This window comes from Phyllobates terribilis, unplaced genomic scaffold, assembly GCF_046119375.1.
Source record: "Phyllobates terribilis strain yellow unplaced genomic scaffold, ASM4611937v1 Scaffold_1__5_contigs__length_1240528914, whole genome shotgun sequence".
NCBI classification, from domain to species: Eukaryota; Metazoa; Chordata; class Amphibia; order Anura; family Dendrobatidae; genus Phyllobates; species Phyllobates terribilis.
In genome coordinates, this window is record NW_027362761.1 from 1,094,806,504 (window position 1) to 1,094,818,929 (window position 12,426).

At 42.2% G+C, this 12,426-nt stretch overlaps 1 protein-coding gene across 4 annotated transcripts in view; it reads left to right on the forward strand.

Annotated features, from left to right (window-relative positions):
• The window catches only part of PDS5A (PDS5 cohesin associated factor A), a 134,953-nt gene that overhangs the window by 81,457 nt on the left and 41,070 nt on the right, over positions 1-12,426 (forward strand). For all 4 annotated transcript variants that reach the window (XM_073645828.1, XM_073645835.1, XM_073645817.1 and 1 more), the window contains exons 20-28: positions 3,832-3,955; positions 5,103-5,261; positions 5,352-5,420; positions 6,133-6,269; positions 6,387-6,510; positions 9,138-9,342; positions 9,548-9,662; positions 9,800-9,932; positions 11,161-11,280. In XM_073645828.1, coding sequence (XP_073501929.1) covers positions 3,832-3,955; positions 5,103-5,261; positions 5,352-5,420; positions 6,133-6,269; positions 6,387-6,510; positions 9,138-9,342; positions 9,548-9,662; positions 9,800-9,932; positions 11,161-11,280 — 1,186 coding nt within the window. The remainder of the gene's footprint in view (positions 1-3,831; positions 3,956-5,102; positions 5,262-5,351; positions 5,421-6,132; positions 6,270-6,386; positions 6,511-9,137; positions 9,343-9,547; positions 9,663-9,799; positions 9,933-11,160; positions 11,281-12,426) is intronic.

The window sequence follows — 12,426 nt, forward strand, 5'->3', positions numbered from 1 at the left end:
GTCCACCCGTCTCTTGATGATTGACCACAAGTTCTCAATGGGATTAAGATCTGGGGAGTTTCCAGGCCATGGACCCAAAATCTCTGTTTTGTTCCATGAGCCATTTAGTTATCACCTTTGCTTTATGGCAAGGTGCTCCATCATGCTGGAAAAGGCATTGTTGGGGCCAAACTGCTCTTGGACGGTTGGGAGAAGTTGCTCTTGGAGGACATTCTGGTACCATTCTTTATTCATGGCTGTGTTTTTAGGCAAGACTGTGAGTGAGCCGATTCCCTTGGCTGAGAAGCAACCCCACACATGAATGGTTTCAGGATGCTTTACAGTTGGCATGAGACAAGACTGGTGGTAGCGCTCACCTCTTCTTCTCCGAATAAGCTGTTTTCCAGATGTCCCAAACAATCTAAAAGGGGATTCATCAGAGAAAATGACTTTGCCGCAGTCCTCAGCAGTCCACTCCCTGTACCTTTTGCAGAATATCAGTCGGTCCCTGATGTTTTTTCTGGAGAAAAGTGGCTTCTTTGCTGCCCTCCTTGAATCCAGCCCTTGCTCAAAGAGTCTCCGCCTCACAGTGCGTGCAGAAGCACTCACACCAGCCTGCTGCCATTCCTGAGCAAGCTCGGCACTGCTGGTAGTCCGATCCCGCAGCTGAAACAGTTTTAAGATACGGTCCTGGCGCTTGCTGGTCTTTCTTGGGCGCCCTGGAGCCTTTTTGACAACAATGGAAGCTCTCTCCTTGAAGTTCTTGATGATGCGATAGATTGTTGACTGAGGTGCAATCTTTGTAGCTGCGATACTCTTCCCTGTTAGGCCATTTTTGTGCAGTGCAATGATGGCTGCACGTGTTTCTTTAGAGATAACCATGGTTAACTGAAGAGAAACAATGATACCAAGAACCAGCCTCCTTTTAAAGTGTCCAGTGATGTCATTCTTACTTAATCATGACTGATCGCCAGCCCTGTCCTCCTCAACACCCACACCTGTGTTAATGGATCAATCACTAAAACGATGTTAGCTGCTCCTTTTAAGGCAGAACTGCAATGATGTTGAAATGTGTTTTGGGGGTTAAAGTTCATTTTCTGGGCAAATATTGACTTTGCAAGTACAGTAATTGCTGTTAAGCTGATCACTCTTTGACATTCAGGAGTATATGCAAATTGCCATTACAAAAAATGAAGCAGTAAACTTTGGAAAAATTACTATTTGTCTCATTCTCAATACTTTTGGCCATGACTGTACTTCTTATATATGTGACTGACATGTTTCTATGTATCTAATCTATATGTGATGCTCTATTCTTTCTGTTGTAAATTGTTGGGTACCGATGCTGAATTGCCGGCCGACTTTTTTAAAGAGACTGTGCATGAAAACACTTATTTTTTTTAATAAATCCTTTAACACTAAATGACAAGTACAGTAAGCTGAGCGCTGCCATCCAGCTTGTCATCCTTCAGAGACACTGCAGAGCGCAGGCATTATGGGAACTTCCGATTCCGGTATTCGATATTCTAAAAGTATCGGAACTCCGATACCGCGAATATCGTTCGATACCCGATATTTCAGTATCGGAATGCTCAACACTACTCATCACTACCTACTTGCTTTAGGTCTCTAAATGCTTTCTTTTTGTCACTTATTGCGCCCCTTACAGCTCTATTTAGCCATAGTGGTTTCCTCCTATTTCTAGCATGTTTATTCCCATAGGGTATATATTGTGCCTATTCAGGATGCTAATAAATGACTCCCATTTGCTTTGTGTAGTTTTATGTCTCAGGATATCGTCCCAGTTTATTGCACGAAGATCATCTCTCAACCATTGGAAATTTGCCTTCCTGAAGTTTAGTGTCCTTGTAACCCCTCTACTACACATCTTATTAAAGGTTACATGAAAACGTATTATTTTGTGATCACTATTACTCAAGTGACCCCCATCTTGTATATTTGATATGCGGTCTGGCCTATTGGTTAATATTAGGTCTAGCAGTGCCCCCCTTCTTGTTGGGTCCTGAACCAGTTGTGAAAGGTAATTCTATCATAGTTGTCAAAAACCTATTACCTTTGCTTGAACTACCGGTTTTATTACAGTAATTTATTATTTTTTCCCCCTCCCCTGATCTCCACCCACAGGGACTCTACATTTTCATTAGATTCACATATATCCTCCCACAAGACGGGTTTTAAGGATGATTTTACATATAAACACACACCTCCTCCTCGCTTGTTTGTACGGTAATTTCTGAACAGACTATAGCCCTGTAAATTTCCTGCCCAGTCATGGCTCTCGTCCAGCCACGTCTCAGATATCCCCACCATGTCATAATTATTTTCCAACAAAATTGATTCTAATTCCTCCATTTTGTTGGTGAGGCTTCTGGCATTAGTGTACATGCATTTTATGTATCTCTCTGTACCTCTATTCCTTCTTACTTTATTGACTGTTCTAACCCCACCCCCAATTTCTTTATTTGTGCCCAGGTCATTATCTGCACTATCTTCCCCACCTATAAAATGAATACCCCCCAATCCCTAGTTTAAACACTCCTCCAACCTTCTAGCCATTTTCTCCCCCAGCACAGCTGCACCCTCCCCATTGAGGTGCAGCCAGTCCCTTGCGTAGAGTCTGTAGCCAACTGAGAAGTCGGCCCAGTTCTCCAGGAACCCAAATCCCTCCTTCCTACACCAGTTCTTGAGCCACTTATTTATCTCCCTAATCTCCCGTTGCCTCTCTGGTGTGGCATGTGGTACCGGCAGTATTTCAGAGAATACCACCTTGGAGGTCCTTGCTTTCAGCTTGCAGCCTAATTCCCTGAAATCATCTTTAAGGACCTTCCACCTACCTCTAACTTTGTCATTTGTGCCAATGTGCACCATGACCGCTGGGTCCTCACCAGCCCCTCCCAGTAATCTGTCAACCCGATCAGCGATGTGCCGGACTCGAGCGCCAGGTAGGCAGCACACTGTTCGACGATCCCTGTCTTTGTGACAGATTGCCCTGTTACCCTAATAATTGAGTCCCCCACTACCACCACCTGCCTGGCCTGCCCTACTCTCCCATTTCCCTCTTTACTGGAGCTGACACTCCTCCGGCTTTCAGGGGACATGCTTTGCTGCAGCAGTGCTACCCCTGTACCGTCACTCCCCTCATCTGTCAACTTTGCAAACTTATTGGGGTGTGCCAGATCAGGACTAGCCTCCCTGGCACTCTTCCCTCTACCCCCCCTTCTGTCACCCAACTAGCTGCCTCACTGTCCTGCCGCTCCCTACTACCACCCTCCCCCACATCTACCCCAGTGAGCAGCAGACTCCTTTCCATATTGTCAATGGATCTCCGTTTTGCCAGCTGCTCATTTAGATCCAGTACCTGGGCTTCCAAACGCACAACGTGCACACATCTCGCGCAGCAGTAAGCAACCCCGACCGGCTGTTCAAGGAATGCATACATGTGGCAAGATGTACACTGGATAGCATTGTCAATAATGGAGCTCATTTCCTAATGGGGATTGCACAAGACAGAAATGTTAAGTAAAAAGAAATGTAAAGAATTAATAAAATACAGACAGCAATTCAGTCCAAATTCCTCCCTTCCAAACTCCCTGAAAAACAAGTCACACACTTACTTTGCACTTACGCTCCGGTCACACTCCGCTCGTTCACACTCGCTAACTAAGAAGATTTAAAGAGTTTTTTTCTGTTTTTCCCTTTTGCAGCAATGCACCCTACAGCTCAATGCACTGTAGTCTTAAGACTGTTTCATACAATTTTTCAATCTTACATTTTTGTGTTTTTTTTACATTCAAACTGCAATATTAATTTGCTGAATCTGTAATTTAATAGGGCGCTTATTCCAATTTTGCATCAGAAGGCAAAGAGGGGTACGCCTCATCAAGCAAAGCAGGCTGTTCACTGCATCCATTCTATATTCTCCAACAAAGAAGTGCAACTGGCTCAGATCTTTGAGGTAATTTATTTTTACATTCTAATGAGTTAATTACAAGCAAAGCTGTGCAACAAATATCTGTGTTCTTTTTTTCTGAAACAATGAACCAGTGTGTCTTTATTCTGCATGTTCGAAGCTGTCTCATATCTGAATGGAAACGTGTACTTAGTACTATAGTCAAATTTACGCTTTCAGTGTCAAAAAGTGTAATTGCATCATATTAAAAAAGCCCTCCCAAAAAATGTTACATTTCTCAAATCTGCTTAAATATGTGTTGAGTAATGTGAATGAAATAAAATACTCGCCGATCTCCGTCTTCTCCAGTTTTAAGTGTCGCACTGATCATCTTCTCTCTCATGTGACTCAAGTTCCGACACATCGGATAATACTGGGATTTATGTGTGAACTCAAAGTCAATTTTACAATGTAAGCCTATGGAATAACAGAATGTTTGTTTTTTTGTTTTGTTTTTTATTCCGTGCTAAAGGTAAGACTATGAGAATTTGAACATCACTCCTGACAGCTTGTCAAATGTTTAACTTCATCTGAAACTTTTTAGGAGGTGTTCTAACCCATCTCCAAGATCCTATCCCAATATGTAAAAGGTGTAATAATAATAATATTAGCAAATGCCTCCAATTAGAAATTTAGTATAGTTCTTCTGATTCGCTATGTCGCTCACCCCATGTCCAGTGCATTGCCGTAGCTTCGGTATCCATAGTTACAACCACTCATTTAGTGATTGCTAATTAGCTTCTAGTGGTTGTAACCGTGGATACCTAAGCTACTGCAATGCCCTGAACATGGGGTAAGTGGCAAAGCGAATCAGAAGAACTATACTACATTTCTAATTGGAGGTATTTGCTAATATTATTATTGTTACACCTATTACGTATTGGGATAGGATCTTGGAGATGGGAATACCTCTTTAAGGCTCTGCTTGGGTGAAAAATGGAACTATTTGATCAAACTTTCCAAAATTTTAAAGTGCATGGTGACTTTTTCTCATTGTTCCAGGTGTCTACGTTCAGAAAATATATAAAGATGACAAGCTAGGGTTTGCAACATAACGTTGCAATAACCCAATCCAAACATTTCAAGCTTTTTCTGTCAATACTTTCTCTTGTTCTCAGCAATGATAAAACTTATACTCTGTTCTTTGTTGTAGCCCCTCAGTCGAAGTCTCAATGCGGATGTACCTGAACAGTTAGTAACGCCTCTAGTATCGCTGGGTCACATTTCCATGTTGGCACCTGATCAGTTTGCGTCACCAATGAAATCGGTTGTAGCAAACTTCATTGTGAAAGATCTGTTAATGAATGATCGGGTAAGATGTCTCCAATCAACCATTGTTGTATTATTGATTTATTTAAAATATAAATGGAGAAATTAGCTAAAAAATATTTTTCGCCTACAGACCAATGGTGATAAGAATGGCAAACTGTGGTCACTTGATGAAGAAGTTTCACCAGAAGTTCTTGCAAAAGTAAGGCTATTTACATTTTGGGGTTTGTAGTAAATTTTATTTTTTTATTAGACCTTAGTATAGTTTGGAAGGACAAAAAGTCATTTCATAGAAAATTATACACTATGATCTTGCAGCCACTGAGATAAATCCATTTTAGCCTGGTGTCTATAGCAGAGACACTCTCTTGTTTTTGCAGCTCTTTGTTTTTTCAGTATTTTAGTATATTATTTTGCTTTTTCCTCTTAGGTTACATTAACACAACTGTATGACACGTCCTATTGCTGTCTGTATTTTTTCTCCAACAATACACTGACCATTAATCTGTAGACAAATCAGTTTTAAAAACTGATCTGTGTGTCTGTATACTAAACAGATGTTAGCCAGAAGTGCCGCATGCCCCCATAAGGAGGATCAATCACAGACTTCTTTGGACTCTTATGCAAAGCTTTTTATTAAACTTTTTCAGAGGTTAGAAAAACCCCTATGGCCATAAAACCAAACCTGTGTCCACAAATGCAACTAAACTACTCTGTTCAGGTGACCAGATGTAACTGCACATCTCTCACTAATTGAGTTTGTAAGGGTGTTTCCACTCCTAGAATATGCCATGTACAACTGCCTAGATTTCTGCTCAGTTCTTTCTATAATACAAGCTTTAATGAGGCAGGTCAATAATACTGCACCGATGTATGAAGCGTACAAACTGGTCCGTTTTTCTTTTCATTTTTAGGTGCAAGCAATAAAGCTACTAGTACGTTGGTTACTGGGTATGAAGAACAATCAGTCAAAGTCTGCAAACTCCACTTTGCGATTGCTTTCTGCAATGTTAGTCAGCGAAGGAGACCTGACAGAACACAAGAAAATAAGGTCAGTCGATTAGCACGAGTAATGGTCAGAGACCCACAATGACCCAACATCTAGCACCTTATAGCCTTTGTATTGATGTATCTGACCAAACATTGATATTGACTGTCATTATTTCAGTAAATCCGATATGTCACGACTGAGATTAGCGGCCGGTGGCGCTATTATGAAGTTGGCGCAAGAGCCTTGTTACCATGAAATAATCACGCCGGAGCAATTCCAGTTATGTGCACTTGTTATTAATGTAAGTATAACGTTTATCAACCCATTCACTGCTAATATGTCATGAGTGGCCTCGTTCTAGAAACTAGTGATGCGCGAATGTGCTTGGATAAGGGGTTAACCGAGCACGCTCGGGTCCTAACCGAGTATCTTCGGCGTGCTCGAATGCTATATTCGAGTTGCCGTGGCTGCATGTCTCGCAGCTGTTATACAGCCACAACACATGCAGGGATTGCTTGTTTGTTAGACAGCTGTGACACATGCAGGGATTGCCTAACAGCTGCGAGACATGCAGCCACAGGGACTCGAACATAGCATTCGAGCACACCGAATATACTCGGGACCCGAGCTTGCTCGGTTAACCCCTTATCCAAGCACTTTCGTGCATCAATACTAGAGACCTATAAAATGCTTCAGAAACCCAGAAGGGAAGGTATATGCGGCATGTTACCATTCTGCGTTATTCTTTAACACCGTGTAAGGAGCGAAGAAACCTATGTGGTGGTATCGTAGTTGGTTCCAATGCTGCTGGGTTTTACTTTTTTAAATGGGCCTGATATATCTGCTTTAGTTACAGAAAAATGTGTAGTGTGTAAAATAAAAAAAATGTCCTCCTCTTGAGAAGTGCTTGTTTAACATTGCTAAAAACTGTTCCATCACGAATACCTCTAGCATAAGAGTATAACAGAAACATTAAATGATCATGTACTAGTACAGTGATGGCGAAACTTTTAGAGACCGAGTGCCCAAACTGCAATCTAAACTCAAATACACAGGGGGCCAAAATTAAAAGCTTGGACCAAGTCACTGGCCAACCTTGATATTTGTTAAAAAAAAAAAAAAAAAAAAAAAAAAAGTCTACAGTTGAGGAAGAAGGAAAATGATTAACTTTTAGAATTATAGTGGAATAACATAACATAATATGTTATGTAAGAGCAGTAAACATCATATGGCCTAATTTAAATATGTAATAAAGGATAAAAAACCTTGAATAATACAGATAATGTAATATGATGCAAACAAACATGCTCCTAAACACAGTATGATAACCCCACAGTAAATTGCTCCACAAGCACAGTATGATGACCCTACTGTACCCCCTCCCTCAGTTCCCCCAACAAAGAATGGTGACCCCATCACAGTATGATTCTCCACCTGTAATCTCCACACAGCCCTCCATACAGTATAATGGCCCCACATAGTGCTCCTTACAGAATAATGGGCCCCACATAGTCCTCCATACAGTATAATGGCCCCACATAGTGCTCCATACAGAATAATGGGCCCCACATAGTCTTCCATACAGAATAATGAGCCCCATATAGTTCTCCATACAGAATAATGGGCCTCACATAGTCCTCCATACAGAATAATGACCCTACATAGTCCTCCATACAGAATAATGTCCCCACATAGTCCTCCACACAGAGTAATGGGCCCCACATAGTCCTCCACACAGAATAATGGGCCCCACATAGTCCTCCATACAGAATAATGGGCCCCACATAGTCCTCCATACAGAATAATGGACCCCACATAGTCCTCCATACAGAATAATGGAGCCCACATAGTCCTCCATACAGAATAATGGACCCCACATAGTCCTCCATACAGAATAATGGGCCCCACATAGTTCTCCATGCAGAATAATGGCCCCACATAGTCCTCCATACAGAATAATGGGCCCCACATAGTCCTCCATGCAGAATAATGGCCCCACATAGTCCTCCATACAGAATAATGGGCCCCACATAGTCCTCCATGCAGAATAATGGCCCCACATAGTCATCCATGCAGAATAATGGGCCCCACATAGTCCTCCATGCAGAATAATGGGCCCCATATAGTCCTCCATACAGAATAATGGGCCCCACATAGTCCTCCATACAGAATAATGGGCCCCACATAGTCCTCCATACAGAATAATGGGCCCCACATAGTCCTCCATACAGAATAATGGGCCCCACATAGTCCTCCATACAGAATAATGGGCCCCACAAAGTCCTCCATACAGAATAATGGGCCCCACATAGTCCTCCATACAGAATAATGGGCCCCACATAGTCCTCCATGCAGAATAATGGCCCCACATAGTCCTCCATGCAGAATAATGGGCCCCACATAGTCCTCCATACAGAATAATGGGCCCCACATAGTCCTCCATACAGAATAATGGGCCCCACATAGTCCTCCATACAGAATAATGGGCCCCACATAGTCCTCCATACAGAATAATGGGCCCCACATAGTCCTCCATACAGAATAATGGGCCCCACATAGTCCTCCATACAGAATAATGGGCCCCACATAGTCCTCCATACAGAATAATGGGCCCCACATAGTCCTCCATACAGAATAATGGGCCCCACATAGTCCTCCATACAGAATAATGGGCCCCACATAGTGCTCCTGTTATGACAATTAGTTGTCATCTCATGGGTCTGACTCTCTGCAGTGTACAGTTACTCATACCTCATATAGGAGACAAAATGTTTCTGGTTGGAATAAAGAGATAGTAATAACATTTAAAAGGGAGCTGATTCATTTATTCATGCAAAACTTAGTTTTCCATTTTTTCTTTCTACTAGTCTCACTGCTAAATACTAGTGAATAGCTAAGGGCTGGTGCCAATCTGTGTTTATCTTGCAGGATGAATGCTACCAGGTCCGACAGATATTTGCACAAAAGCTGCACAAGGCCCTGGTTAAGCTTCAGCTTCCGCTTGAGTACATGGCTATTTTTGCCCTTTGTGCCAAAGATCCAGTGAAAGAAAGACGAGCACATGCCAGGCAATGTTTGCTGAAGAACATAAGTGTACGGAGAGAATACATAAAACAAAACCCTATGGCAACCGGTGAGTTTACATAAGGCACAAAAAAGCTGCTTATAGATCTTTTAGTGTAACACAACTGATAATATTCTCTATGTAGGAGTGTGGCTTTCAGATGATTCTCTATGACTGTTTTTCTGCTACCCCACTCCTACGATTATTGATTTACTAAGCAGATACTGTATATTTTCTTAACGATATTAAAATATGGCCATTTTGTTTTCCACAGAAAAGCTTTTGTCTTTACTGCCAGAATATGTCGTACCTTACATGATTCATCTTCTGGCTCATGACCCAGATTTTACTAAACCTCAGGATATTGACCAACTCCGTGATATCAAAGAGTAAGTTGTTTTGTTTTACCCCCTTTACACTTTTAGATAACTTATAAATGTGTAAAATAAAATTGACCTCATGTTATGATCTCTGCAACTAAATAATCTGAGCTGGACCCTTACTGGATTACTCTTTCCCGCTGCAGGTGCCTTTGGTTCATGCTTGAAGTTTTAATGGCCAAGAATGAAAACAACAGTCATATGTTCATGAAGAAAATGTGCGAGAGCATCAAACAGACTCGCGATGCCCAAGCTCCTGATGACCCTAAAGTAAATGAGGCGAGTGACACCTTCGTGTATGGCACTGTGGTCAAAGTCGCCTTTAGTATACAACGACATTATAGGCTTTATACATGCTCTTGGCCATACAGAGCCATAATACACCACCCATTTTATTTATATATTTTTTTTACTCACTTTGCGTTTTACAGACGTTATCATCACTGTCCCCATCGGGGCTCACAATCTAGATTCCCTATCAGTATGTCTTTGGAGTGTGGGAGGAAACCGGAGAACCCGGAGGAAACCCACACAGACACGGGGAGCACATACAAACTCCTTGCAGATGTTGTCCTTGGTGGGATTTGAACCCAGAACCCCAGCGCTGCAAAGCTGCAGTGCAAGCTGTGCTACTGAAGTATCTATAACGGACCTGTAATTCTGATATGCTGCCTTGTGTATGAGCACTATTATTACAGATGTCGGTCCATACCACCACAAATTATTACTAGCACACTGAAAGAATACAACAGACACATTGTAGACTGAGCCCAGTGTGTTTATGAGCAGGGTACTGACCCTATCTCTTGCCGATCGCTGCCCTGAGGGTTGGCTAGAGATACACAGCAGCCTGTCGGTCATTGTTGTCCCTACACAGGGCAGAATTGTAAGATGACAGATCTGCATAGCATAGCAAAGGCAATTCATCAAAAATGTTGTATTTCTCCAGTTCTCAAAAAAGATTCTGCTGGTATATGTTGTGCCCCACATAAGAACAAATTTGGCAGTTTTTCTGGATGGCTTGGAGTCCGATTCCTAACTCTGCTCCAGTTATGAGCTAGTGTACATTTCTGTTATAATTTACCCCTTATTCTGGCAGAAATTATAGTGAATCTATTGGGCCATGACTGGCCATGCCCCTTCTGCTAAGTCCTTAAAAAAGTGATGGTTAAAAAAATGCAAAAAGCTATTGTAAAATTACTTGTTGTGCATTGATGTATAACGTTAATGCCCCAGAACGCCTTAATCAGTTTCCCTGTAAATGTTTTAACACTGAGTAAATGGGCTGATTTGTAGGGTAGCACAGATGTAATGTGGGAGCTGTTATGCTTAGTAGAGACTGTCCTGCACTGCCTTAGAAAGTGTCGTTGTGTGTAGGCTTGTAAATTTTTGTGGATTACTTTTTAATTTTTATGTCAAATTATTTTTATGCTTTCAATTGTTACAAAAAAATTGTATAGATTTTATTGTATTTTGTATTTTGCAATAATGATGTCTTTTCTTTTAGAAATTGCATACTGTCTGCGATGTCGCACTTTGTGTTATCAATAGCAAAATTGCGATCACTATTGCTGACGCACCTAAGGAACCCATGTTGCCAAGTAGATTCTTTACACAGCCTGACAAGGTAATAACTTAACCTCTTGTTTGCAAAATGTAAATGATTTGTGCGCTACTTGGATATTATTGAACTACCTGTCACGCAAGGTGTGGGAAAGTGCAACCCAGAGGGAAGAGGGAAAGGAAACCCAGACACTAGGGAAAGGGGGGAGTGGAGACCTCCTAGTCTGGTTTAGTGTAACCCTGTCTCAATTACTGTCCCTATATTGCCCCTTCAGCAATCGCCGCCCTCTGCCTCACCCTGTCTTTCCCTGGTGTATGGCTAAGGCTAGGGAAGGGAGGAGATGAGCACTAGTCGATCTCCACTAAACTCTATAGACCACAAGGGTAGACAACCAAGGGGGGATTGCTTGCCTTTAGACTACTCCAGACAAATGCGCACACGGCCCCAAGCTCCAGAGAGGACGAAGTACTGCTCTTGCTAAAGCCTCCCTCTCAGACACACCAGGTATTTATACACCCAGGCCCGGGAGCTAATTAGCTAGAGGGAGGTAGCTGCTGGGTCCTAGGGACAGCCAGCCTCTAAGAAGATGTTTGTAATGCCAAACGTAGAGATCTCCTGCAACCAACTGCAGGGCGACGGTCTGTCACCTCTGACACACCCGTGACACTACCAGTATGATAACTCATCAATGTTAGATCAGCTGTTTGCACTGCTGGTGGCTAGATATAAGCCATATACCCCAGCCCTATATGCTGTAGTGACCAGTCTCGTATGCCGCAGCTCAGCTCCTATTCACTTTATTAGGACCCTTCTAAGGGGAGATCACTACCTATCACATTAGATGGGTAGCTGCACTTTCATCTGTTTTGTATGGTCACCTTTATCCATATGCTGCTATCATACCTTATCTAAGTTTCTCGCAGTGTTAGAGTTGTCATTCAATTGCCTGTCCTACAATAATGTGATAACCAATTATGATTTCCAATAATGTCATGTTATCTTTAACGCTTCATTGGGGGACACAGGACCATGGGTGTATGCTCCTGTCGCTAGGAGGTTGACACTAGGCAAGAAAGAAAAAGGCTCCTCCTCCACAGTATGCACCCGTCTACAGGCACCAAGCTCACCAGTTTAAGCTTAGTGTCTGTAGGAGGTAGACTGGATCCTATCAGATCCAACCCTGTTGTGTTTTATTAATACTTGTTCTTT